The following is a 27240-nucleotide window of genomic DNA, read 5'->3' as shown; positions in this document are numbered from 1 at the left end:
ATAGAAGTAGTAAAAGCAGGGATACTTGGCTGGGTCAGTCAGTTAAGTGTCTGACTCTTGATTTTGACTCAGGTCATGATGTCAGGGTTGTGGGATAGAGCCCTGCAATGGGCTCCATGCTCAGTGGGGAACCTGCTAAAGATCCTCTCTCTCCCTCTGCTTCTGCCCCTATCCCAACCCCGCCCTGCTCATTTGCTCTCTTGCACATACACACTCTCTCTCTCAAATCAATCAATCTTAAAAAAGAAAAGGTAGTAGTAAAAGCAGATATCTTTATCTTGTTCCTAATCTTTGTCTTGTTCCTCTGTCATTCACCAGTAAATATGATGTTAGGTGTGGGCTTTTCTTGGATGCTCATTATCAGCTTGAAGAAATTCTATTCCTGGTTGAGTTTTGTTTGTTTGTTTGTTTTTTGTTTTTTATCCTAAAAGTGTGTTGGGTTTTATTAAATGCTTTTTATGCATCTATTGAGATGTTTTTAATCTCTTTTAACAGGAACTGTTCTGTGGCTTTTGTTTTTCACAACACTGACATTTTTGGAGAGTTCAGGCCAGTTCCTTGGTGCTCCCTCATGATTACCTTCAAGTTTTGGATTTTCTTTTTAAGATTTATTTATTTTTAAAGAAGATTTTATTTATTTATTTATTCATGAGAGACACAGAGAGAGAAAGAGGGAGGGAGGGAGAGAGAGAGAGGCAGAGACACAGGCAGAGGGAGAAGCAGGCTCCATGCAGGGAGCCTGATGTGGGACTCAATCCTGGGACTCCAGGATCACACCCTGGGCTGATGGCAGGGACTAAACCACTGAGCCACCCAGGGATCCCCTTAAGATTTATTTATTTATTTGAGAGAGAGTGCACATGCATGTGTATGCACGCATGAGTGGGGGAAGGGGAGATGGAGAGAGAGAATCTCAAGCATACTCCCAGCTGAGTGCAGAGCCTGATGTGGGGCCCCATCTCATGACCCAGAGATCGTGACCTGAGTGGAAATCAAGAGTTGGATACTCAGTTATCCAGTTATCCATAACCCCTCAAGTTATGGATTTTTTTTTTAAGATTTTATTTATTTATTCATAGAGACACACAGAGAGAGAGAGGCACAGGCACAGGCAGAGGGAGAAGCAGGCTCCATGCAGGGAGCCTGACGTGGGACTCAATCCAAGGTCCCCAGGATCAAACCCCGGGCTGCAGGCAGTGCTAAACCGCTGCGCCACCAGGGCTGCCCAAGTTATGGATTTTTGACGGGAATATCATAGAAATGATGTTGTGCCCTTCTTAATGTATCTGAACAAGAGATGTATGATGTTAATTTTTCCCATCACTGGCAATAATAACTTCAGCCATCTTACTAAGGTAGTGTCTGCAGGCTTATCCATCAGGAAGTTACAATTTTTCTTTTATTTTAAAGATTTTATTTATTTGAGAGAGATCAAGAATGAGAGAGAGCACAAGCAGGGAGAGGGACAAAAGGAAAGGGAGAAGCAGATTCCCCGTTGAGCAGGGAGCCCACGAGGGGCTCAATCTCAGAACCCTGGGATCATGACCTGAGCCGAAGGCAGATGCTTAACCAACTGAGCCACTCACGTGCCCCCATTTTCCCCTTTTGTAATCAGGATGTTTATGAGTAAGCAATTTGTGGGGTGGCTCCTTTGAAACTGAATATTCTGTTCCTCATCAGACTTTCACTCACGACTTATAACACCCACTGGTGATTTGGTTGTTGCTGTGATGGTTGCTAAGTGGTGACTTTCTGGCCCTTCACAGTTCCTTTTACTTTTACTAGTTGGTGGACATGTTAATTTTGAGAGCACCTGTTAGACATCAAAGTAGAGATGTGAGTGGGAAGTGTGGAGTTCAAGGAAATTGGGGTTGCAGATTTGGATGGAGTTATCGATCATCTATGGAAGGTCAAAGGCATTCCTTGTTGGTCACACAGGGTATCATCAGGTTTGGGCTCTGGGGACATGTGCCAGAGATTAAACCCTGATGCTGGCTGGTTCACTAGGGTACCATGGCTCCCTGGACACTGAGACTAGGGCCCCTGTATTATGGGAGCTGGGTTCTGTGGGAGGAAATTACTCTGCTCCATTCAAAGCCCTTACCACTTAACCTGGCATTCAAGGCCCTACTTGAGCAGCAGTAACCTTACACTTTGCCCCTATGCTTGCTGTGGCTTTCTCTGCCACAGCTTGGAGAACTCCTGCTTAGCTTTCAAAGCCTAGCTCAAATATTGTCTTCTCTCTGCAGTTCTTACTCCTCCTTCCCCCACCAAACTCACTCATTCAGGAAATAATCCTTTTTTTTTTTTTTAGATTTTATTTTTAAGTAATCTCTATGCCTAATGTGGGGCTTGAACTTACCACCCTGAGATCGAGAGTAACATGCCTGAGCCAGCCAGGAAATAATAGTTTTGAAGCTCTCTTCTGTGCTAGGCACGGAGGCTGGTGAAAAAACTCGATTCCTGCCCTCTGGGAGCCCACTGTCTCCTGGTGGGGACAGATATTCCCATATAATCGCCCATCATCACATCAGTGACAGCAGCAAAGAAAAACAAGTGAGGTGGCTCTCACAATCCAAGCTAGAGCAGGGAGTTTTGCACCAACCTGGTCTGGCCCAGTACTTTGGGAGAGTTTCCCTGGGAACTGCCAGCTGGCCTGAGGGCTGAGGAAGGAGGACTTATCAGCTGCATTAGTTGGGAGCCATGGCTCCCTATGCAAAGGCCTGAGGTGAGGCTGGAGGGCAGAGCCCAGAATGGGATCCCATTGAAGGTGTGTAGCTGGGCAGGGGGCTGGGGCCTCGCAAGCCAAGGGCAAGAGGTTGCGTTTTCTCCTGCTGGCTCTGGGCAGGCCACAAAGGCCTTTGAGCAGAGGGTGACTTCTGGAGCAGGTGGAAGCAGGACTTTTGTAAATTCCCTCTGGCTGCTATGGGAGGGACAGTGGGGGCCACACTGATTTTTCAGATCAGCAAGATTCCCAAGCACAGGAGACACAACTTCATTCTCCAGTGGTGGTGGTAGGAACTTCTCAGTTGGGCTGCGGATCCTCGGCAGCCTTACCTGTGCTGGCATTCACGTTGTTCCTGGCTGGCAGGCCACTGGTGGCCATAGCTTTGTCCTGCTGTCCTGGCTCTAAGGCCTCTGAGCCCAGTGCTGCTCCCAGTTGCAGCCTGGCCTTCTCTCTCTGCTCTTAGGCCATGGGGCGAGGGATGCACAAATTTGGGAACTCATGCCTTGGAGGAACAGGGGTCCAGAAGGGCCTCCTCCTGCTCTAGGATGTGCAGCCTTGAGGGTGGTTCGCAGGGACCCAGAGTTGGCGCAGTGGCTTGGGCTCCCTCTGCTCTTCCCCAGCACCCTGCAACCTGCATCTCTCCCTCCTGACCCTTGCTATTCCCCCAAGGACTGGGCTTTGGAAATGCAGCTTCTCTGGGAAGCTGCTGTTAGTCTTTTCCTATACTGACAAATACCTGCTTGATAGAAGTACAGGGAATGGGAAATTATCTTACTCATATTTTGGTTCGTACTGCTTAATTGGAATCTAGTTCTGAGAAACATAAATCCAGATCATGCAATAATCTACAAGATGGTTGGGTACTTACAAGATGTAATCCAATTCTGCGAGACTAAAGAGACATACTGAAAGCAGCGAATGATTCTTAAGTGGATCCTGGGTGGGTACAAAGGAAGAGCCAGAGAGGACATTTTTGGTGGGCACTGGGCACTCACCTGGGTACGGGGAGGTGCTTGTGGACCACTCCTAGTTTAAATTAGAGGGTGACATTGGTATTGTGGTCATGCAGGAATGTCCTTATTCTCAAGAGTTGCCTGGTGTGTTTGCGGGGGAGAAGTATGGTGTATGCAGCTAGCTTTCAGATGCCTCTGGGGGAGGTAGAGAATGTTTTTATGTGCCTGTGAGGGTTGATGCCAATATGGGAAAATGTTGATGGTTGGTGATTCTGGGTAAAGGATGTGGTGTTCATCATACTCTTCTCTCAACTGGTGGGGGGTTCCTTCACTGTGGTGTCAGTAAGGCTGGTCATGGAGGCCCAGATTCTGCACATCAGATGCTTCTCTCCCTCTGTGCTCTGCTGCAGGGAGGGCCAGAGCCCTACCAGAGACCCTCATCAAGGCCCCTCCCCTGCCATAGCAGGAACACTCAGGCCTTGGGGGGTAAGGGTCCTCTCTCTTTCCCTGAGGTGCATCAGGAGTAGAGTTGGGCTGCAGGCTGGCTCGTGGCCCTCAAGTCCAGCCTGGCTACCTCCAGCATTCACTAACCTCTGTCTGGCTCGGTGCCCAAGGCAACTTGAAACCTCTTCATTTTCTCTTCTGGTCCTGCCCCCTCCCCGCCCCCCCCAGCCAGGTCTCAGGTAGAGGTAGGTCCAGAAAGGCACCAGCCCCAGGAGGTCAGAGCTGCCTGTGGTCAGCGGGTGCTCAGCCGCCATTAACACGATCCAGAGGGGAGGTTCAGGCTGCTCTGAGCGCAAGTCTGCCCGTAGAACAAAGTCCTGGGAAGGCACTTCTGTGCATCCCCTTAGCCTGAGGTCACTGCATCTTAGCGGGGTGGGGCCAAGGGAGGAGACCAGGTGTCTGAAGCTCAGCTTGGCTCAAGAACTTACTGAAAGGTCTGTTCGTACCACTGGGCGTTGGTGCTGAACGTCCTTATGCCTAGAACGCACTTTCCCCAGGCTCGCCGTCCCCCAAAGCAGGTTAGTACCCACTGTGCTTCTGGGTTCAATCAGAGTGCTCTTGCCAGACTGCGTGTGACGGTGCTGTCAGTTTCCTGCAAACTCCTTGCGTTGCATCTTCTGCTACCTGTAGTAGTACACTTGAACTCACATAGGCCTAGTTTTGCGTGTCTCTCCTCCACCTGAGTTCTGTGAACAACTGCCAGGCTCTGGCCTGGTGGAGCAGGTGCTCAGGGAGTGTGCTGAGTGCAAGTAAGTGTCACGGGGAGGCAGCTGCAGGGAGAATGGAGCACCTGGAGCGGTGCAGGCAGAGCCTGGGTCTGGGCCAGGGCAGCGCAGCTTGACTTCCATACAATTATGAATTAAATGTCTGTTTCTCATGGGAGGCAGGTTAAGGTGGCTGTTACACATTTTTCAGGTCAGGGAGCTGGGGTCTGTGGGAGGAAATGTCCCTGCCCAGGGGTCACAAGCTGGGTTGTGCCAGAGCTAGAATTAGTTTATATGCAAGTCAGCCTGTCTCCAAAGAGCTGCCACCTGGAAGGGGGTCAGGCTCAGTCTCCCCAGGTGTCCACTCCACCCACCTCACAGCCTGGCCCATCCCACTGTAAGAACACCATGAGCCCTTGGTACGCGTTACCTCATTTATTCTCACAACATGCCTGTGAGGTAGGGAGGGGCAGGGACTGTCCCCGTTTTACAGAGGAGGAAGTTGAGGCACACAGAGGTCGAGTGACTTGCCCAAGGTCACAGACGGCGGCCAAGCTGGAATGGGGCCCCAGAGCAGGCCCTCTGTTCACCCGGGGCCCCTGCAGCAAGTGGCAGACACGAGGACGTCTCCAGTGCCATCGTTGTCTCCACGGCAGAGAGCTACCCTCGTGTACTGGGCTTGCTGTGGGCTGGGCCTCCCCCTCCCCCCACTCGTCCCCCACCCTGCAGGCCCGGGCCACTGCAGCTCAGGTCTCATGCCACCCCGGGAGTGAGGGTGGGGGCCGGGGGAGAGAAGGATGATTGGGGTAAAAAAAAAACACCCCAAAAAAACCAACAGAACAGAAAACTCAGAGGTGGGGCAGATGGGCCCACAGCAAGGGGCAGGTGGGAGACCAAAAAAAGGCCGCTTACACACAAGGTATATATTTTTACACACACTTGTACACACACCTAGATATAGTACATGTAAAAATATATGCTATTCACACACCCGCCTCCTGCCAGGTGCCCCGAGAGCCAGCGGCGGCGCTGGGGGGCATGGGTGAGCAGATGGGCGTTTGTTAAATATACACTCTAAGGTCTATGTGCATATGTACACATCCGTACAGACACAGCTGCCTGCCCCTTGGGTGCTGTACACAGGTTTGGCCAGGGACAGATGACCCCTGGAAAGTGGGGTCCCTCTCTTGAGTGTCCCCTGCAAGTCACTCTGAGTTGAACATTTTACTGAAGGAAAAGGGGGCTGGAGAGAAGAAAGAGGCGTGAGTCTGGAGTGTGGTCACTGTGGCTTTTATCTCATTGTCCTCCCCCCGCCAAGACTTGCCCCTCCTCCCCTTCTGGGAGAGGCCAGCCCCCCCACCCTGGCCCACCCAGCCCGAGGCCGCAGCTTCTGCTGCGGTGGGGGGTGGGGGGGGCCTGTGCGAGCACTTGGGGCAGGGCTGTGTGTCCAGCGCTCTGTCCTCGGGGCTGGTGGTCACACGCGGGGCTGAGGGCCGGCAAGCCGGCCGCTGGATGGTGGCCCCTGTGTGAGCTCTGAGGGGAAAAAAGAACGTAAGAATGAAAACTGCAAGGTCAGAGCAGGGTAGCGGGAGGAGGAGGAAGGACATGGCAGGGGCCCAAGGCTGTCCTCGGACGGTCCTCGTCTTGTAAACAAGCTAGTGCGAGTTCTCGTCAGATAGAACAAGTAAAAAGACCGCAGTCTGGAGGCTGGGCCGGGAGTTGCTGAGGTCCGTCTACCTAGTCCACCACGGCCAGCGAGAGGGGGGCAACAAAGTTTTATCGTTTTGTGTTTTTGTTGACTTTTTTTTTTTTTTTTTGTATGAAGTCTTCATAAACTAAAGCTGGGAGGGACCCAAAAAAGCCAAATTGTGAGCCCTTGGATGCATCAATTGGAAAGTTGGCTCAGGGTCTCTGGACAGAATAACCATCCTAAAGGTTGAGAAAATGGTGTTCCGTTCACATTTAGTTTGTGTGGTTGTTTTTTTTTTAATGACTTAAAATTGTTTGCTTCCCGCTTCCTGGTCTCAGAGTCGGGTCTGGGCCTCGGGGACATAAATCTCGATGCTGTCCGCACTCTCTGTGGCTGAGTTCTGCCGCACGGAAGCCGCCCGCTTGGCCGCCAGGAGTCTCTTGCGGGCCTCCTGACGCTGCTTGTCCCCGGCATCAGAGGCCTTGTCACGGCTCACTGCCGGCTTGGATTTAGCTGGCTTCTTTGGGACCGGAGGGGGTGGTTTCTTCTCTTCCTTTAGTGAGACAGTGAGGAGGGAAGAAAAATAAAATCAAGGTGCACCTTTTGTGTGGCGCTACCACCCGCTGTGTGCTGGCAGCCAGAGCCTCCACCCCAGCCTCCCCACGTCGGGCACAAGCAACACACATTTGGAATCAAAAAGCCACAAGAAGCAATGATAGTGGGAATAGCACAAGGCATAGGAGCAAAAAGCAAGCTTAGAATCCAAGAATGTTCTAGCAGGAAGGGATGGACAGAACACCTGTTCCCACCCCTGCATTGAACCACTGGGAGCCTGAGTCACATGGCTTGAGCTGGGATTTAATAAGTTCAGGGCTTTGGACTCCCAGGCCACATTTCACATGCTGTTCTAGGGGATCAGAACTCACAAGGGCATTGTTCAGTAACCAATAACCCCAGGGACCACTGGGTGCCATGGTTTTACATAAGGGATCCTGCACCTCATGTTAGAGGCTGGCCCTAGGAGGACTGTTTTTCTGCCCCCAAAGTCCCAACAGCCACATCTGTACAAGTGCTCAGGGCTGTGGGCATGTGTCTCCTAGGAGCCCCACTTCTGGACATGCAGGGCAGGATGGCATGCTTCTGGGGGCAGCGTCGACTGCACAGAGCGAGCGGCATGCTGGACGAGAGCCGAGCGTGGACCCCGCGCACTGATGAACGTGAGCCCCCAGCTCAAAGACGACACACGGAGAAGGGAGCCAAGCAGCACTGACCGATGTGGGCAGCGTTAGTGCCGACCAGGAATTTGTCCCTGGACTTCCCCTCCGCACTGCTCCATGCTCACCTTCCTCTTCTCGGGGGTTTCCACCAGCTGCCAGCTGTTGGCCTTGAGGTGGTAGAGTTCATCAAACTTCATGCTGATGTCCTCAATGGACAGCTGTAGCAGGTCCCAGAACCCTGCCAGGTCCTGGGCTGTCGGACGTGGGTTGGCTTCAGGGTTCTGCAGGGGCATACGGGGATCAGTGGGGCGTGCGAAGTGGAGGTTGGTCCTGGGCCCCACCCCCAAGTATGGGCTTGTGGCCCTGCCAGCCCCAGCTGGGGTCTCTGCAGGCCGAGTCTCCCTCCCCCATTGCCAGGACCAGTCTCTGTAGGAGGGAATGAAGCCAGGTCCTGGTCACTGCCAGCCCTGATGGTGTAGAGCTCTGGGAGAGACACAGTCCCATCCTGAGAACACAGGACCGACCACTGTAGGGCCATGAGGAAGAAGGCCTTCACGTTCCTAATGTATGCCGGGTGGAAAGCTGTTCTCATTTTACAAAAGTTCCTGGCCATGGTCTCCCAGTGAGGCGGGGAGAAGCCAGGATCACTGCCAGGTGGTTATGATTACAGAATCCACAAGGTTTCTGCCCGCCCCCGTCTGTTCTCTGACAACACAGTGCTCATGGTGACTGCCTCGGCTAAGGGCCAAACCCTTGCAGGGCCTGGAGACAAACACTCGCCCTCATCCTCCAGGAGCACACTGTCCCTGGCCAGCCAGAGAAGGGGAGGCTTCCACAGGAACAGCTGCTCTCCTAAGAGGTGAGGCTGAAAGAGCAGGAAACCGGCAAGCCCAGGGGTGGTGAGTCTTCGTTCTCACCTGTGTTCTTGGAGCATATTTAATATAAATCAATCAGTGCTGATTTTTAAGTTTCACGTGGCTCCTTTCATATAGGCTTCACTTTTCTATCTGAAGACGTACCAGAGATTTGGAAGGACCATTCCTGGCCCTTGTGCTAGGCATGGGCACGCGTCACCAGCACCTTCTCCGTGTTAGGGAGGAGGGCACAGCCAGCTGGGCATCTGGCAGATAGCAAAAGGCTGGAAGCCCCTTAGTGGAGGAAGAAGAATCACTCACCAGGTTTTGCTCACAGAGGCCCCGGAACTGCTGGAATTTCTGGGACATGAGTAGCTGGGCACTGCCCACAGCACTGAGGACTTTTCCTAAGACTGAGAAAGAGAAGGTGAAGAGAGATTGAGCAGAGCATAGGGTTTGCTGCGGTAGAAGGCAGGATCAGGGCCAGGACTTTTATCATCCCCACCCAGCACCTCAGGTGACTTTGGCGAGCAGCATCTGGCCTTCATTTTATGTATACTTTAATCTGCTCTCATGAAAAATGCAAACAATATAAAGTTGAGCCCCATCCCCTATTTCCTAAGGATATTTTATGGCAATAGATTTCAAAATTGAGTTTAAATGAAAAAAATTTCCAGGAAAACATGAATTATCATAAAATCAAGAAGAAACAGAAAATCTTATTAGACCAAAGCTGTTTTTAAAAAACTGAAGAGGGCAGCCCTGGTGGCTCAGTGATTTAGTACCGCCTTCAGCCCGGGGCCAGATCCTGGAGTCCCGGGATCAAGTCCCACATCAGGCTCCCTGCATGGAGCCTGCTTCTCCCTCTGCCTGTGTCTCTGCCTCTCTCTGTGTGTGTCTCTCATGAATAAATAAATAAAAAATCTTTAAAATAAATATTTAAAGAAATCTGAAGAAGTTAAAAGTTTTCCCAGGAAAAAATAACCAAGTTAAACTATGTAGTTTTATAGGTGACATTTTACAAAGCCTTCAAGGAACAGAAAATCCCAGTATTATATATCCAGTCTGTTCCAGAGAGTAAATAAACATAGGAAATGACACCACTAATTTCAGAAGCCCTGAGAACAGATAAGGACCTGCCAAGAATATAAATATAAAAGTCTCATAAAATATAAGCAAATAGAATCCAACAGGAGAGTTAGTCATGAAGTGCTCAGCCCAGCAATATAAGGTTGATCTTTTAGTGTGACTACTGGTTTTAATGTTGTGGCTTAAAGACAGTACTATTCCTCAACCACTGCAGAATCACTGCAAAGCAAAAGAGAGTAAAGAAGAAATCAAAATCCAACTGTCTTCTGATAGAACTCCACAGCACTGGGTGTGAAGGAAGCTGCCTGTAGCCTCACAAGGAGGACTGTAAGGACTGCATATCTGGATGAACCAGATTACTGGGGAGAAGACAGTAATCTCTTATTTGAAATAAAAAGGGGGAATGGACTGCAGCAAGAGCTTTCCTAAATCAGGTTCAGCCCCAAGGGACCAGGAGGTCGGGGGCAGCTTTGTATCATAAGCAGCCCTGTCATTGCCAGGGGAGAGGACCAGGCTGTAGAGGGCACCCATCCCTGTGCCTTAGGAACTCCTGCCAGCCTGGGGCACAGGCCTGGCCCCACTCCTACAGTGATCTACTTATAAGAGCTCATCAAGGAAGAATTTTGCTTCATTAAGAAAGCAGTAATTAAAAAGGAGTAAAAGAGATTACAGGAACAGCAAATGGCACATGAACATTCACCAGAAAGTTGTTGCTAGAAAAAGATGAAAAACCATGAACATGTCAACCAGTAGTTCAAGGCAGGAATGGAGGTGCTCTAAAAAGTGATGTAAGGAAATAAAACCAGAGCTCTGGAACTAGTGCAAGAGAAAAATCAGGCCATCACAGAAACAAGGGTCACTCTAGAATTAGCACAAGGAATAAAGCTCACTGCCAGCCAGTGAGGACTAGGAGAATAGGAGAGAAAGGCTCCTAGTGCAAAACAATTCAACTGCTTGATAACAAATCAAGACATCGTTTTATTTTTTATTTTTATTTATTTTAAAAGGTTTTATTTATTCACAGGAGACACAGAGAGAGAGAGAGAGGCAGAGACACAGGCAGAGGGAGAAGCAGGCTCCATGCAGGGAGCCTGACATGGGACACAATCCCGGGACTCCAGGATCAGGCCCTGGGCTGAAGGTGGTGCTAAATCACTGAGCCACCCGGGCTGCCCAAGACATCTTTTTAAATGAAGAGCTAAGCTGCTGGAAATAAAATGAGCCTCTCCGGATCCCCTTCTCAAGGCAGGCAGTGGAGACATTTGGTCTAGAGTAGAGTAGGAATAAAAGGGAAAGTCTCTTCTGAGATTTCCCAACCATGAGACTGCACTTGGGCACCTCATTTTTAATAAATAAAAGCAGCAACTAAATATAAAATAGAGGAGACTATCAAAGAAGAAAGGGGCTGAGAGACATGAAGAGTAGGCCTCAGTGTATAACCAGTCAACTCTACAGAAGAGAGCAGACAGAATGGAAGAGATCATGATTTAGAACTTTCCAGAAATGGCTAATGACAGCTGACCCTTAGGAAGCCAAATGAATCTCGAGCAAATTCAGACAGTAAGACAGAAGACCAGAGAATCTCTTAAAAAACAGCCAAAGGGCATGGAAAAGATTAAAGGCAATCTTTCTGCTAAAGAAATGCATTCAAGAGCAACTTTCTCAACTACAACAACTGAGAGAGATTGAGTTTCTCTGGGTATAGTATCTGTCATTCCAGAATGAGTGTGAATGGGCAAAGATAGTCTATTCAGGAGAGTGCAGGGAAAACTACCTACGTGCAGAAGAATGAAGTTGGACCCTTAAGAATGAATTGAAGAGCTAAAACTATAAAACTCTTAGATAAAAACAGCCAATCTTCACGACTGTGTATTGGGCAGTAGTTTTTTTTTTTTTTTTTTTTTTTTTTTTTTTAATTTTTTATTATTTATGATAGTCACACAGAGAGAGAGAGAGAGGCAGAGACATAGGCAGAGGGAGAAGCAGGCTCCATGCACCGGGAGCCCGACGTGGGATTCGATCCTGGGTCTCCAGGATCGCGCCCTGGTCCAAAGGCAGGCGCTAAACCGCTGCGCCACCCAGGGATCCCTGGGCAGTAGTTTTTAAGACACCAAAAGCACAGGCAACAAAAGATAACTTTGGCTTTAGTAAAACGGAAATCTTTTATTATCAAAGGATAGATACTATGAAGGAAGTGGAATGACAATGCACAGAATGGGAAAACTACTTGCAAATTACATATCTAACAAAGGGTTAATATCCAGACATGATAAAGAATTCCTACAACCCAATAACAAAAAGATAATCCAATTTAAAAAAAAGCAATGAGCAGAGCAAACATTTCTCCAAAGATACATAAATGGTCAGTAAGCATCCTCAACATCATTAGCCATTAGGAAACTGTAAATCAAAACCACGAGATACCACTTCACACCCATTAGGATGGCTGTTATAAAACAACCAAAACACAAAAGTTGGCGAAGATGGAGGGAAACTAGAATCTTTGTGCTTTGCTGATGGGAATGTAAAATGGCACAGCTGCTGTGGTCTGGCGGTTCCTCAAAAAAGTTAAACATCCGGGCAGCCCTGGTGGCTCAGTGGTTTAGCACCACCTTCGGCCAGGGCCTGATCCTGGAGACCCAGGATCGAGTCCCACATCGGGCTCCCTTCATGGAGCCTGCTTCTCCCTCTGCCTGTGTCTCTGCCTCTCTGTGTCTCTCATGAATAAATAAATAAAATCTTAAAAAAAAAAAGTTAAACATTCAATTACCATTTAACTAAAAAATTCCACTCCTAGGTATATACCCCCAAAGAACTGAAAGCAGAGATTAAACAGATTACCTGTATGTCAATATTCATAGTGGCATTATCCATAGTGGTCAAAGGTGGAAGCAACCCAAGTGCTCATCAATAGACGAATGGATAAAATGGTAATATACATATAGTGGAATATTATTCAGCTACAACAAAGGAATGAAGTTCTGATATATATAAACTATCATGTTTAAAAACAAAAATAAGGGGACCCCTGGGTGGCTCAGCAGTTGAGTGCCTGCCTTCAGCCCAGGGCATGATCCTGGAGCCTGGGATCGAGTCCCACATCAGGCTCCCAGCATGGAACCTGCTTCTCCCTCTGCCTGTGTCTCTGCCTCTCTCTCTCTCTCTGTGTCTCTCATGAATAAATAAATAAAATTAAAAAAAAATGTTCGACAAAGCTTGTCATCAGGGAGATGCAGATCAAAACCACAGTGAGGTGACTGGGACACCTGGGTGGCTCAGTGGTTGAGTGTCTGCCCTTGGCTCAGGGCGTGACCCTGGAGTCCCAGGATCGAGTCCCACACTGGGCTCCCCACAGGGAGCCTGCTTCTCCCTCTGCCTGTGTCTCTGCTTCTCTCTCATAAATAAATAAACCTTTAAAAAAATACAAAGGACAGGCTGAAAATAATATGAGCTCAGTATCCAATTTAAGACATTAGTGAAGGAACAATAAACCCAAAGAGAGAAGAAACTTCATAAAGTAATAAACCAACGTATAATAGAGGATTAATAAAATTAACAAGCTCCAGCAGCCCCGGTGGCGCCGCGGTTTAGCGCCACCTGCAGCCCAGGGCGTGATCCTGGAGACCCTGGATGAGTACCACGTCAGGCTCTCTGCATGGTGCCTCCTTCTCCCTCTGCCTGTGTCTCTGCCTCTCTCTCTCTCTCTCTCTCTCTCTCTCTGTCTCTATGAATAAATAAATAAAGTCTTAAAAATATAAATAAATAAAAATTAAACTCTGCCAGACTGATCAAAATAAAAAGGAGACAGGTACGAACAAAAAAGGATTACAAGTGGAAGGAGAACCATATGACATAACCATAGTAGAAAAGATACGTATTTTTTACGATATTTTATTTTTAAGTAATCTCTACACCCAACATGGGGCTTGTACTCATGACCCCGAGATCAAGAGTCACACACTCCACCGAGCCAGCTAGGTAGGTGCCCATGGAAAAGATACTTTTTAAAAGTTCTACGAAAGAGTAAAATAAAAGATAATTTTGTTCTTAAAAAAGCAAATGAGTAGAGGAAACATCTCATTTTACAAGGCTAGATAACCTTGATACTGAAACAGAATAAACATGAGAAGGGTGAATTATCTTCCAACTTTTCATGGACAAAGGCAAAATTATTAAGTCAAATATTATCAAATCAAGTCCAGCAATATATACTAATATGATAATGTATCATTATTCATCTGGGTTTATTCTGATAATACAAGACTGATTCAACATTGGAATTTTCTAATTCTATCCATGAAAAACCAGTTAGTAGCAGACAAACCAAACCCTCCCACTAAGACCAAGTGAAAAAACAAATACAAAAAAACCAAAACAAAACCTCAGAAAATCTCAAAGCATTAAAAAATTACCAAAGCAACCTGAATCTGAGAGGCTAAGATCCCAGTGAGAAGGGAAACAATATTCAGGTGAATCTGATACTCTGCATTGCTTGTACCCTATGGTATCTCCCAACTTAGAAGCAGCACAAGGCTGAGAAGCTGAGCAGAACCTGAGCCAGTGTCATGGGGATAAGGAAACCAAATTGAAGTCCAGAGAAGTCCAATTCAACCAAATTGAAGTCCATTAAGCTAAGCAATGCTTCCAGTAGTCTTATGGTGTGGGAGAGATGAAAATTGGAGTGGGAAAGATGAAAATTGGTCTGCCAAGGAGGAGGGGCTTGGAACATACCACAGGCTATCTCTCTGGGATTCCCTGGAGAGTGCACAGCAGGAGAATAAACAGAAATAGATTGTCTCAAAACACTCAGCTCTGAAACAGTTCAATCCCATCCTGGATTCAGTTGGTCTGGTCAACTGAACAAAACATATACAGTTTTTGGCACTGAATAAAAATTACCAAGCAGAGCAGAGAAAGGACCAAATGATTGCACAGCAAAAGAGAGAAAACAGAAAAAAGAAAAAGACCCACATGGGATGTAGGTACTAGAGTTATTGGGCAAGGATGTTAAACAACCGAATATGTCCAAGGAAATATGTGACAAGATGAATCAAATGGAAACTCTAGAATTAAAAAATATAGTAAATGAAAAAAAAATATAGTAAATGAAATTAGGACTTCAAAGAGCTGGATTTAATACATTAGTTACAGCTGAACTATGAAATAATCCAGCAGGAAATATCCAGACTAAGGTCCCAGAGGAGGAAAATAAAAGGGAAAATACAGAAAAGAAGATGAAGAAACCTAAAACATGGCAGTCTAACCGATATGTCATGGGCACCCACAGCAGAGAAGAAATAAAATGGAGCAAAAATCTGAGGAAATAACGGCCAGGAGTTTTCTGAAACTGATGGAATTTATGAAAACCCAAGATTCAAGAAACTCTGTGAACATCAAGCTGGACAAATAAAAAGAAAACCACACCGAGGTATCACAGTAAACCTGGTAAAACTACAATACAAGGGAGAAACCAATGATTCTTCAAAGGAGCAGTAGGAAGACTGACAGATGAGTAATAGGCTGGGAATCAGAACATAATCAAAGACAAAGTACTGAAAGAAGATCAATACCAACCCACAATTAGCAGAAATACTATTCAAAACTAGGAAGGGACAAATATGGACACTTTAAGACAAGTAACTGCATTAAAAAAATACTGAGCAGAGTTCTTTAGGCTTTGACTTTAGTTCTTTTTTTTAAAAATATATATATACTTTCTAAAGATTAGAGAAAGTATGTGCAAGTGGGGGGAGGGGCAGAGGGAGAGAGACTCCCTGAGCAGTGGACACTGCTGCAGAGCTCCATCCCAGGACCCTCAACCACAACCTAAGCCAAAATCAAGAGTCAGATGCTGAACCGAGTCACCCAGGTGCACCCTTTGCTTTAGTTCCTTAGGAAGAAAAATCCTAAGTAGAAGCACAAAAATAAAGGAGTGAAGAGTCATAGGAAGGGTTAAAAAAAAAACAAAAAACCACAAAGTGAATATTCATTGTCATATTGATTATATAAAACAAGAATAAAGTCTTGCAGCAGTTAGACTATTTATAGAAGTATTAACACTTCACAGCAATAGTACACAAGTCAGGAAGGGACAAAAAGTGTTCTAAGGTCCCTGCATCATCTGTGAAGTGGTTAAGGTACTAATTTAGAGTAGTCTTTACAAAGACAAAGATGCAGGGTGTAATCTTTAGAGTTAACTACTATAACATTAATAAGCTAACATGAGAAAAGTGGAAATACTTGGTTAGTCCAAAAAGAAGTCAAGAAAGGAGAAAAATCTCTTAATAAAATTTACCACATTATTAGATTAAGAAAGCGAAACCATATGATTATCTAAATAAATTCAGTAAAAAAAGTTCCATGAAATTCAATAACTTTCTTAAACCCGAAAAAGAGTATTTACAAAAAACTTATGGCAAACATTGTACTCAAGCAAACCTATGGCACAATGTGAAAAAGCAATTCCTGTCTTTTTATTTGTTTTGAATAGGCTCCACATCCAACATGGGGCTTGAACTCAGCACCCTGAGAGAGATCAACAGTTGCATCACGTTTTACTGACTGAGCCAACCAGGTGCCCCTGAAAAAGCAATTTCTTATTTACAAATAATAAAAATATAACAAAGTTTCTAGATAGAACATCAAGGTCAAAGAGAATAAAGGTCAAAGGGAATTTCATTAACAATAAACAAAATACATTCACAAAAAATATAGCTGACATCCTGGCAAGGTGAAAATACTAATCTAACAAATCTTATGTAGGAAATACAAAATCTAATTGAGAATAGTAAAGAAGGGATTCCCGGGTGGCTCAGTGGTTTGGTGCCCGCCTTTGGCCCAGGGCGTGATCCTGGAGACCCGGGATCAAGTCCCACATAAGGCTTCCTGTGTGGAGCCTGCTTCTCCCTCTGCCTGTGTCTCTGCCTCTCTCTCTGTGTGTCTCTCATGAATAAATAAATAAAAACCTTAAAAAAAAAAAAAAGAATAGTAAAGAAGACCTAAGTAAATGGAGACACATAATCACGTTCTTGGATAGCAAAGACTTACTTTATAAGGGTCTCAATATTACTCCAAATTGATCTACAGATCTAATATAATTCTAATCTAAATCTCAACCTGGAATTTTGACAAGCTGATTCTAAAATTTATATGGGAGGCGTGCCTGGGTGGCTCAGTCAGTTAAGCATCTAACTTTGGCTCAGGTCATGATCCCAGGGTGCTGGGATTGAGTCCTACGCTGGGCTGTCTACTCGGTGAGGAGTCTGCTTCTCCCTCTCCCACTGCTCCTTCCTGCAACTTGTGCTCACACTCCCCTCTCACTCTGCTAATTAAAAAAAAAAAAATCTAAAAAAAGAAATTTATATGGGAGAGCAGAGAGCCAAGATTAGCCAACACACTCCTGAAGAAAGGGGAGCTTGTCCTTATTATCAAGATTCCTTGTACAGTTCTAACAATGAAGAAAGTGTGATTTGTGCTTAGGTACAGACTAATGAACAGAACTGAAAACTCAGAAACAGACCAGCACATATAGGAAACCTGAGATCTGTCAGAATTATACTGCATATTAACAGGATAAGGACAAACATTTTAATATATTATTATTCAATAAGAAAAAGTTTACATAGAGCCTTATCTCACTCCATTGCAGACAAGTCAGTTCTAAGGGATCAAAGACTTAAAGGGGGAAGATGAAAACCATTACAAGAAAACAGTAAAATTATCTTTTTGGGGCACCTGGCTGATTCAGTTAGGATGCATGACTCTTGATCTCGGGGTTGTGAGTTTGAGCCCCAAGTTGGGTGAAGAGATTATCTAAAAATAAAATCTTTAAAATGTATGTGGGTGTATGTATGTATATGTGTGTGTGTGTGTATGTGTGTGTATGTATATATATTTTTTAAGTTTATTTATTTAAGCAATCTCTATACCTAATGTGGGGCTCAAACTCATAACCTTGAGATCAAGCGTTGCATGCTCCACTGACTGAACCATCTGGGCACCTCAAGAAAACAGTAAAATACCTTTTTAACTTTTGTAGAAGGATGGCTTTCTTAAGGTACAAAAAAGTACAAATCATAAAAGAGAAAGATTGATAAATTTACATTAAAATTAAGAATATCTACTTACTTAGAAGATACCATAAAAAAAGTGAAAAGACAAGTCACAAACTGGAAGAAGATATTTACCATATATAAAACTGACAAAAGTTCCAGAATCCAGATATATCAAGATCACTTATGAGGCAATAAGAAAAAGGCAGACAACTTAATAGAAAAATGAGAAAAAAACATGAACAGGAACTTAGAATGACTAATATGTGGAAAGATGCTCAGTGTCATTAGTAACAATGAAATGCAAATTATAATCACTGTTTCATATTTGTAGACTGAAAATAAACTAATGTACTATGTGTAAGTAAAGATGTAGAACACTGTGCTGAAGAAATAATAAATTGGTATAATTATAATCACTTTGGAAAACAATTTGTAAATTGTTTCCATACCCTATGAACCAAGCATTTCCACACCCAGTATATATCTTTAAGCACTTTTGTATATATGTACACCAGGAGACATGGTCAAAAGTGTTCATAATAATCCACAGCCTAAAAAAAAAAAAAAAAAAAAATAGGGCAGCCCCGGTAGTGCAGCAGTTTAGCGCCGCCTGCAGCCCAGGGCATGATCCTGGAGACCCTGGATCGAGTCCCACGTCGGGCTCTCTGCATGGAGCCTGCTTCTCCCTCTGCCTGTGTCTCTGCCTCTCTCTCTCTCTCTCTCTCTCTCTAAGAATAAATCAATAAAATCTTTAAAAAAAATAATCCACAGCTTACTTCATACTTACAGTGTAAGACTAAATAGTTTCACTCTAAGATCAGGAATGAGACAAAAGCAAGGGTGCCCCATTTTTGCCACTTGTATTCAACATTATACTGAATTCAGGGCCATTAGGCAAAAAACAAAAATAAATCTAGATTGTAAACAATCTCTATTTTCAGATGAAATTATCGTTATATAGGAAGTCCTAAGGAATCCCTCCCTCTAAAATTTAGCCATATTGTAGCATATAATATCAACATATAAAAATATATTATATTTCTATACACTAACAATAAACAATCTGAAAATGAGGTTAAGAAAATCGTTCCATTTACAACAACATCAAGAATAATAAAATACTTAGGAATAAATTTAACAAAAGATATATAATATTTGTATACTGAGAACTATAAACTACTATGGAAAGTTTTAAAAGCCTCAGTAAATAGAAAGATATTCCATGTTAATGGATTGGAAGACTTTTTTTTAGTAAGATGGCAATACTCCCCAAATCAAATTACAGATTTAACATGATTCCTATCAAAATAAAATCCCACCTTTTTTTTTTTCCCCAGAAATTGACAATGTGATCCTAAACCTCATGGAAATATAAGATCAAAGTACATACTTTAGAACTTCTTTAGTGAGAACCTGAGAGCCGGCCATAAACTTATTTTATTGGTATTTTTATTTAAAGAACAAAGTTGGGGATCCCTGGGTGGCGCAGCAGTTTGGCGCCTGCCTTTGGCCCAGGGCGCGATCCTGGAGACCCGGGATCGAATCCCACATCGGGCTCCCAGTGCATGGAGCCTGCTTCTCCCTCTGCCTATGTCTCTGCCTCTCTCTCTCTCTCTCTGTGACCATCATAAATAAATAAATAAATAAATAATAATAAAGAACAAAGTTGGAAGACTCACACTTCCCAATTTCAAAACTTACTTCAAAGTTATAGTAATAATTATGACTGTGTAGTACTGGTTTAAGTATACACACGTGTATCAGTGTGAAGGAATAGAATTGAGAGTTTGGAAATGAATTCTTACATTTATGGTCAATTGATTTTTGACAACAGTACCAAGAACCATTTAATGGGGAAGGAACAGTCTCTGTAACAAATGATACTGGGACAACTGGATATCCAAATATAAAAAAGATATAAAAGTAGACCCACATACCTCACACCATACATAAAAATTAACTCACAGACATAAATGTAACAGCTAAATTTATAAAGCTCTTAGAAGCAAATAGAAGTAAATCTTCAAGACCCTGGATTAGGCAATGGTTTCTTAGACCTGACACCAAAATTAAAAGCAACCAAAGAAAAAAATAGTTGGATTTCACTAAAATTAAACTTTCATGTTTCAAAGAATACCTAATAGCCAAAAGGTGGAGAAAAGTGACAAATGGATAAGGAAAATACAGTATATCCATACAATGGAATTTTATTCAGCAATTGGAATGAAATGCTAATTTATATTACAACATGGATAAACCTCAAAAATATGCAAAATAAGAGAAGCCAAACACAAAAGACCACATATATTGTGTGATTCCATTTATATAAATGTCTAGAATAGGAAAATCCATAAAGAAAGCAGATTAGTGGTAGGGAGGGGGAGAGAGAAGTAGGGAATGATGACTCCATGGGTACAAGGTTTTCTTTCGGTGTGATGAATATATTCTGAAATTAGGTAGTGATGATGGTTGCACAACTCTCTGAATAGGCTAAAAACCACTGAATTGTATACTTTAAAGGGGCGGTGAATTTTATGGTATATAAACTATATCACAATTCTATTAAAAATGAATTGTTCACAACTCAAACTGGAAACCATTTAAACGCTCACCAGTGGAGTAGAGAAGCAACAGTATATTCATACAGTGGAATGCTATTTATCAATGAAAAGAATGAACTATAGGTACAGGTATTAAAATGGGTGAAGCTTAAGCACAAGGTTAAATTAAAAGACAAGCCTTAGGGCGCCTGGGTGTCTCAGTCAGTTGAGTATCAGACTCTTGATCTCAGCTCCGGTCTTGATCTCAGGGTTGTGCACCTACAACACTGATCTCAGGGTAGTGAGTGTGGAGCTTACTTAAAAAAAAAAAAAAGGCAAGCCTCCAAAAAGTACCTACCCTGTGCTTCTGTTAGTATAAAATTCAAACACAGGCAAAATAAAACATTATATTCCTTACGGTTACACATCTCCGTGGTACAAGTATAAAGAAAAACAAAAGTAAAATTAACAAACTTTAGTATAATGTAATACCACTGGACTTCAAAGATGGTTAACATTCTATTTGTAAACAAGGTGGTACATGAGCATTCTTTTTATTTCTCTTTCTTCTGTCTACTCTTTGCATGTATATAAAGATTAATAAGCAGAATGAGAGCAAAATAACAAGAGTTAATGCCAGCTCTCAGGTTCTCACTAAGGAAGTTCTAAAGGATGTACTCAGGGGGTGTGGTCAGTAGAGCGTGTGACTTTTGATCTTGGAGTTGTGAGTGCAAGCCCCACGGAGTGTAGGGGAAAAAAAACTAAAAAAAAAAAAAAAACCCAAAACAAAACAAAAACTAAATAAAGGATATACTCAGCAAGGAAAAGAATGATCGAAGAAGGAAAATCTGAGACATAAGAAGGAAAGAGCCAAGAGTGAGCAAAGAAAATGATAAACAGGGGATCCCTGGGTGGCTCAGCGGTTTAGCCCCTGCCTTCAGCCCAGGGCGTGATCCTGGAGTCCTGGAATCGGGTCCCACACCAGGCTCCCTGCATGGAGCCTGCTTCTTTCTCTGCCTCTGTGTCTCTGCCTCTGTGTGTCTCTTTCATGAATAAATAAACAAAATCTTAAAAAAAAAAAAAAAGAAAATGATAAACACATAAACCTAAATAAATATGTGTATAACGATTACTGTAATTCTATAAGAATCATTATTTGGGGGGTTTTAACCATAAGAAAACAATCAGATAAATCATATCTTAAGGTCCTTGTGTCATCTGGGAGAAAGGTAAAGATGTTAAATAATTTAACATTAAAATTTTAAGGATTGAAAGAACAGTAGTGCAGTGTGTAACTCCTGTGGCAGTTATGACTAGTTGTCTCTAATGTTTGTTTCTCCCTATCCCTCAGAAAAAGCACCTCTGAGTTTCTTTTTTTCATGTCAAATAGTACCTTTACTCAGGTAAAGTAAAAAACACAGAAATTTCTTAGGCAACAGTGTGAATTTTCCAGGACAAAGTACTGTCAGATGGAAAACTCGCAAGGTATGTACAGTATCAGAACCCTATAACAAGCTACACTAGGACCAGGATTAGAAAGAGTAAGGACCACTGTGGTGAGTATTATGTCATGGCTCTGTAATGTGCACACACTGCTCAGTGCAGCATAGGATTTGGAAAACAACTGGTCTATGGGGACCTTTGAGTTTTAAAAAACTGGGTACACAGCAGCCTGGACCCAAGCATTCCCTTGGCTACCCTTGCAACGAGCAATAAAGTGGGTAGAAGCAGCAGTATGTGGGGCTGAGCTGCCTTTTCATGCTCCTTGTTCCTTTGGTGGCTGGAATGCACTTGGGATTTCTGGAATCCAGCAGCCACTTTGAATAATAAAAAGTTTTCTTTAAAAAGATTTTATTTATTTATTTGAGAAAGAGAGCCTGTGAGCACAAGCTGGGGGAGGAGCAAAGAGAGAGAGAAAAGCAGACTCCATGCTCAGTGTGGAGCCGACACAGGGCTCAATCCAAGGACCCCGAGATCATGACCTGACCTGAAATAAGAGTTGGGTGTTCAACTGACTGAGCCACACAGGCACCCAGGATGATAAGATTCTGTGAATGAAAGACAATTATGACATCAAACCTCAAGAAAAAGCAAGCCTGGGGCTGTAGTGTTACTATCTCAGACATTGTTGAACTTGAGAGAAACAATCTTGTTCAAACCACTTTTTCTTTCTTTTTAAATGTTATTTGTAGGCAAACTTTTTAAAAAAAAATTTTTTTTTAATTTTTTTATTATTTATTTATGATAGGCACACAGTGAGAGAGAGAGGCAGAGACACAGGCAGAGGGAGAAGCAGGCTCCATGCACCGGGAGCCCGACGTGGGATTTGATCCTGGGTCTCCAGGATCGCGCCCTGGGCCAAAGGCAGGCGCCAAACCGCTGCGCCACCCAGGGATCCCTTTTTTAAAAATTTTTTAAAAAAGATTTTATTTATTCATTCATGAGAGACACAGAGAGGAGAAAGGCAGAGACACAGGCAGAGGAAGAGGCAGGCTCCACGCAGGGAGCCCGACGTGGGACCTGATCCCGGGACTCCAGGATCATGCCCCGGGCCGAAGGCAGGCACTAAACCGCTGAGCCACCCAGGGATCCCCTGTAGGCAAACTTAATACCAATGAGTACAGCCCCAATACTAGGAAAGAGAAGGAGAGGGGTGTGTTAATCCAAAAGAAGGCAAGAGAGGAAAAAAAAAAAACCCTCAAAGTAGGACAGATACCACAAAATAACATGGTAGGAACAATTCCAAGTATATAGAAATCCCACTGTAAATGGACATTGTCTACTTCTGAAGAAAAAACACTGGACAAAACTCAAAATCCAGACACATGCTGATTATAGGAGACATTATAAGGACAGTGAAAGGTTGAAAGTAAATGCATTGAGAGAGGTGGTTAAACCAAAGGAAAGTTTATAGCAATACTCATAATACATAAGACTTTTTTTTCCCCCACGTAAGTCTTAAAGCAAAACACGATATATCCAGAAAAATAGAGTGGATTATTATGCATCCATCAAGAATATCACAGTTGTAAACTCTGCTTCCCCTGTGACAGGTCCCCTCAAACACTCCTTGGAATTCTCTGTCCCCACATGGGCACTAATTCAGTTCCTTCTCACTCCCCTAGACCACCACCCTAACAGGTGTCTCCTTTCTCTCCTGCATAATGAATTTCCCCTTCCCTACAAGGTCATTCACAACAACATATAAACCACTCCGTTTAAAAACAAAAGGAACAAAAAACCCCAACCCTCTTTTGACCCTATATCCTTTCATTTCTCTGTTCGTTGTACAGAAAAAGTCATCAATACAATTGTCTATACTTGCTGTCTCCAATTACTAGTGTTTTCCCTTAAACCTTCTCCAGTCAGGCTGCACCTGCCCCCACCACCCCTCCTTCCATCAGAACAGGCCCCTTCTTCAAGGTCTCCAACGACCTTACATTTCTAGGTTTGCTGTGCCCAGCAGCAGCAACAGCATCTGACAAAGCAGTCTCTTTTCCTGAAAACTATTCAGTTGCTGTTCAATTGCCTTCTCTCCCATCTCACTGGTCATTCCTCTTTTTTCACCATTCAGTGTTTGTGTCTCTACTCCTGAGGCTTTGCCATCTCATTTAAAAAAAAAAAAAGATTTATTTAAATAAATAAATATATAAATAAATATTTATATATTTATTTATTTATATATTTATTTATATTTATTTATTTTAGAGAGGGAGGGACGGAGAGGGAGCATGTGCAAGTGCTTGAGTGGGGAGAGGGGCAGAGGAAGAGACTCTCAATCAAGAGCCGGATAACTGCGATCCCTGGGTGGCGCAGCGGTTTGGCGCCTGCCTTTGGCCCAGGGCGCGATCCTGGAGACCCGGGATCGAATCCCACGTCAGGCTCCCGGTGCATGGAGCCCGCTTCTCCCTCTGCCTGTGTCTCTGCCTCTCTCTCTCTCTCTCTCTCTCTGTGACTATCATGCATAAATAAATAAAATCTTTAAAAAAAAAAAAAAAGAGCCGGATAACTGACTGAGCCACCCAGTCACCTGTACCATCTCATTTCTGAACTTAAATGTCTACTCTGAGGACTGCCAGTATAATTTTCAAGCCTGGGCTTTCCCCAGCTCCTGCTTTTAGCTGCCTGCTTGACATCTCCACTCTGATGCCTGATAATGTGCATCACATTTAACATAGTGGACTCTGAACTCTTTTTTTTTTTTTAAGATTTTTTATTTATTTATGACAGACACAGAGAGAGAAAGAGGCAGGGACACAGGCAGAGGAAGAAGCAGGCTCCATGCAGGGAGCCCGACATGGGACTCGATCCCGGGTCTCCAGGATCACACCCCGGGCTAAAGGCAGCGCTAAACCGCTGAGCCACCAGGGCTGCCCGGACTCTGAACTCTTAACTTTTCCTGATATTAAACTGGTCTTCTTTATCCCAGTAGTGATTCCATCCTTTTGTCACACAGATTACAAACTGGTTTTGACTCCTTTCACTCCTATTCCATATGCAATCTGTTAGGATATCCTGCTTTACCTTCCACATGTATCCAGAACTGCCACCTCTCTCAGAAGTGCTCTATGGCCATCACCATCTTGTCTTACCCAGATTATGGTTACATTCTACTAATTCTCCCATCTTGCACTTGTACCCCTCACCCCACTCTCTTTTGAGCAGAGAAACCAGATTCATCCATTAAAAAAGAATGCCAAGTTGCAGCACGCAAGACTCTCCAATGAGTTCGCCTCTGAGTAAAAGCCAAGCCTTTTATACCACCTCTGAGGCCCTCTGTTATGTGGGGCCTCACATCACCCTGACTCCCTCTCACAAGTCCCGCTTGCTGTTACAGCCATGCTGGCCACTTCCCAGGACTGAAGCCTGTCAGGCACCTGCCCACCCCAGGAACGCTCAGTCCCTGCCGCGGCCTCTGCCCAGCTGGCCTCTAGGATCTCTGCTGTTCTCTCTCTCCCTTCAGGTTTCCACGTCAGGTGTCCTTGCCCGACCATGCCCCTGACCATGTCGTATAGGGTAGTGACACTGCCCCTGCCCCTGCAGCACTCACTGTCCTGCTTTCTGTGTCTTTTTTTTTTCTGTTGCACGTCTAAACATCTTACACAGTATTTGCTTATTTGGTTATTTTCTGTCTCTCCCCATGAGAATATAAGCTCCACACGGGCAGGGCTTTGTTTTGTTCACTGCCTTCTCCCCAGAAGCCAGACAAGTACCTGGTAGGTGGTAGGTACCCAGGAAATATTCCTTGAGAGAATATTCCTGAGAGAAGATCAGGACCGGCAGTGGGGTGAGGAGAGTGCTTTCTTCCTACTGTTCTACAGCGTTCTAATGCTCCCGCAATTAGGAGATAGGTAGACAGTAAAATTAGACACAAAATTGTCATTATGGCAAATACTATTTATGATGCAAATCCAAGAGAACAGAATTATACAAGGTTGCTGCACATGAGATTAATGTACACATCTCAAAATAATCAGAATCAGCAAAACAGAAAAATGACTGATTTTACTATCAAAAAACCCCACCCCAAAACCTAGATGATACTAAGAAATAAACCTAAAAAAAATATGTAAAACCTTCATGGGGCAATTCACCAAATTTATAGAAGGATATAAAAGGAGAACTGAATAAATGGAGACATAAGCTTTATTCATAGTTAAGATGACTCAGTATTTTACAGATATCAAGTTTTCCCAAATTAATCTATAAATTCTATTTCATGCTCCAGCAAAATTTACTAATTCCAGAATTAGTATTAGAATAATGAAGAAAGGGATCCCTGGATGGCTCAGCGGTTTAGCGCCTGCCTTTGGCCCAGGGTGTGATCTGGAGTCCTGGGATCGAGTCCCACATCAGGCTCCCGGCATGGGGCCTGCTTTTCTCTCTGCCTCTTTCTCTCTCTGTGTCTTTCATGAATAAATAAATAAAATCTTAAAAAAAAAAAAAAGAATAATGAAGAAGTTGTATGTGAACTTCTAATCTGAATACAATAAGGAAGAGGGATGTACCCTACCAGATACTAAGGAATGTTAACAAGTTACGGCAGTTAACACCTGTATTAATGCAGAAACAGACAAAATAGCAGAACAGAAGAGAGCCCAGAAACATCCCTTTGTATGTAAAATCTGGCAGAGGTTGTTATGACTGACTAGTATCACTAATCAGTGAAGGAAGTAATGATTTCAGTAACTGGTGTTTCCATATGAAAAAAACAAAATGAAATTGTAGAATGCACAAATATGAATTGAAGATGGATTAAACACCTAAATATGAAAGAATGAAACCCAAATTTTGAAACTACGAAAAAATTTCTATGCTATCGGAACACAAATGGGGTTCTTAAGAATCAAAGGTGCATTCAGTACAAGAAGATATAACAATTCTAAACATTTATACACCTAATGACCACCAAAATACATGAAAGCAGAAAGTGACAGAAGTGAAGGGAGAGATTGACAGTTCTACGGTAATAGTTGGAGACTTCAATGTCCCACTCACAATAACAGAAGAAGACAGAAGATAAGTGAGGAAACACAACATTTAAACAACACAGTAGACCAACTAGATCTAACATGTTTGCTTATATAGAACACCTCACCCAATAACAACAGGATACACATTCTTCTCAAGTATACATGGGATGTTTTCCAGGACTGACCATATGGTTAGACCACAAATTAAGTCTTTTTTTTCTAAGGTTTTTTTAAAGGTGAGCTCTAGGCCCACCATGGGGCCTGAACACACAACCCCAAGATTGAGTTGCATGCTCCACCAACTGAGCCAGGTAGGTGCCTCCACAAATGAAGTCTTAGTAGATTTTTAAAAAGATATATATCATACAAAGTATCTTCTCTGAACACAGCAGGATGAAGTTAGAAGTCACTTTAACAAAAGGAAAACTGGAAAA

The 27240-nt window shown here is 43.8% G+C and overlaps 2 protein-coding genes across 7 annotated transcripts in view; one reads left to right on the top strand and one right to left on the bottom strand.

Moving 5' to 3' along the window:
- LOC144298922 (uncharacterized) overlaps positions 1-27240 on the top strand; it is an 87760-nt gene that overhangs the window by 44327 nt on the left and 16193 nt on the right. The gene's annotated exons all lie outside the window — the stretch shown is intronic.
- DLGAP4 (DLG associated protein 4) overlaps positions 5310-27240 on the bottom strand; it is a 195439-nt gene continuing 173508 nt past the window's right edge. For 4 of the 6 annotated variants that reach the window (XM_077873009.1, XM_077873008.1, XM_077873014.1 and 1 more), the window contains 3 exons: positions 8972-9063; positions 7922-8077; positions 5310-7132 (listed from right to left, as the gene is read on the bottom strand). In XM_077873009.1, the coding sequence (XP_077729135.1) occupies positions 6914-7132; positions 7922-8077; positions 8972-9063 (467 nt within the window). In that variant the 3' untranslated portion in view covers positions 5310-6913. Of the gene's footprint in view, positions 7133-7850; positions 8078-8971; positions 9064-27240 lie in introns of those variants that run through there. The other 2 variants (XM_077873010.1, XR_013365209.1) reach the window with 2 other exon arrangements.

Source organism: Canis aureus, chromosome 26, assembly GCF_053574225.1.
Source record: "Canis aureus isolate CA01 chromosome 26, VMU_Caureus_v.1.0, whole genome shotgun sequence".
Taxonomy (NCBI): Eukaryota; Metazoa; Chordata; class Mammalia; order Carnivora; family Canidae; genus Canis; species Canis aureus.
The sequence above is the reverse complement of the archived record's forward strand: the minus strand, read 5'-3'. Positions and strand labels throughout refer to the sequence as shown.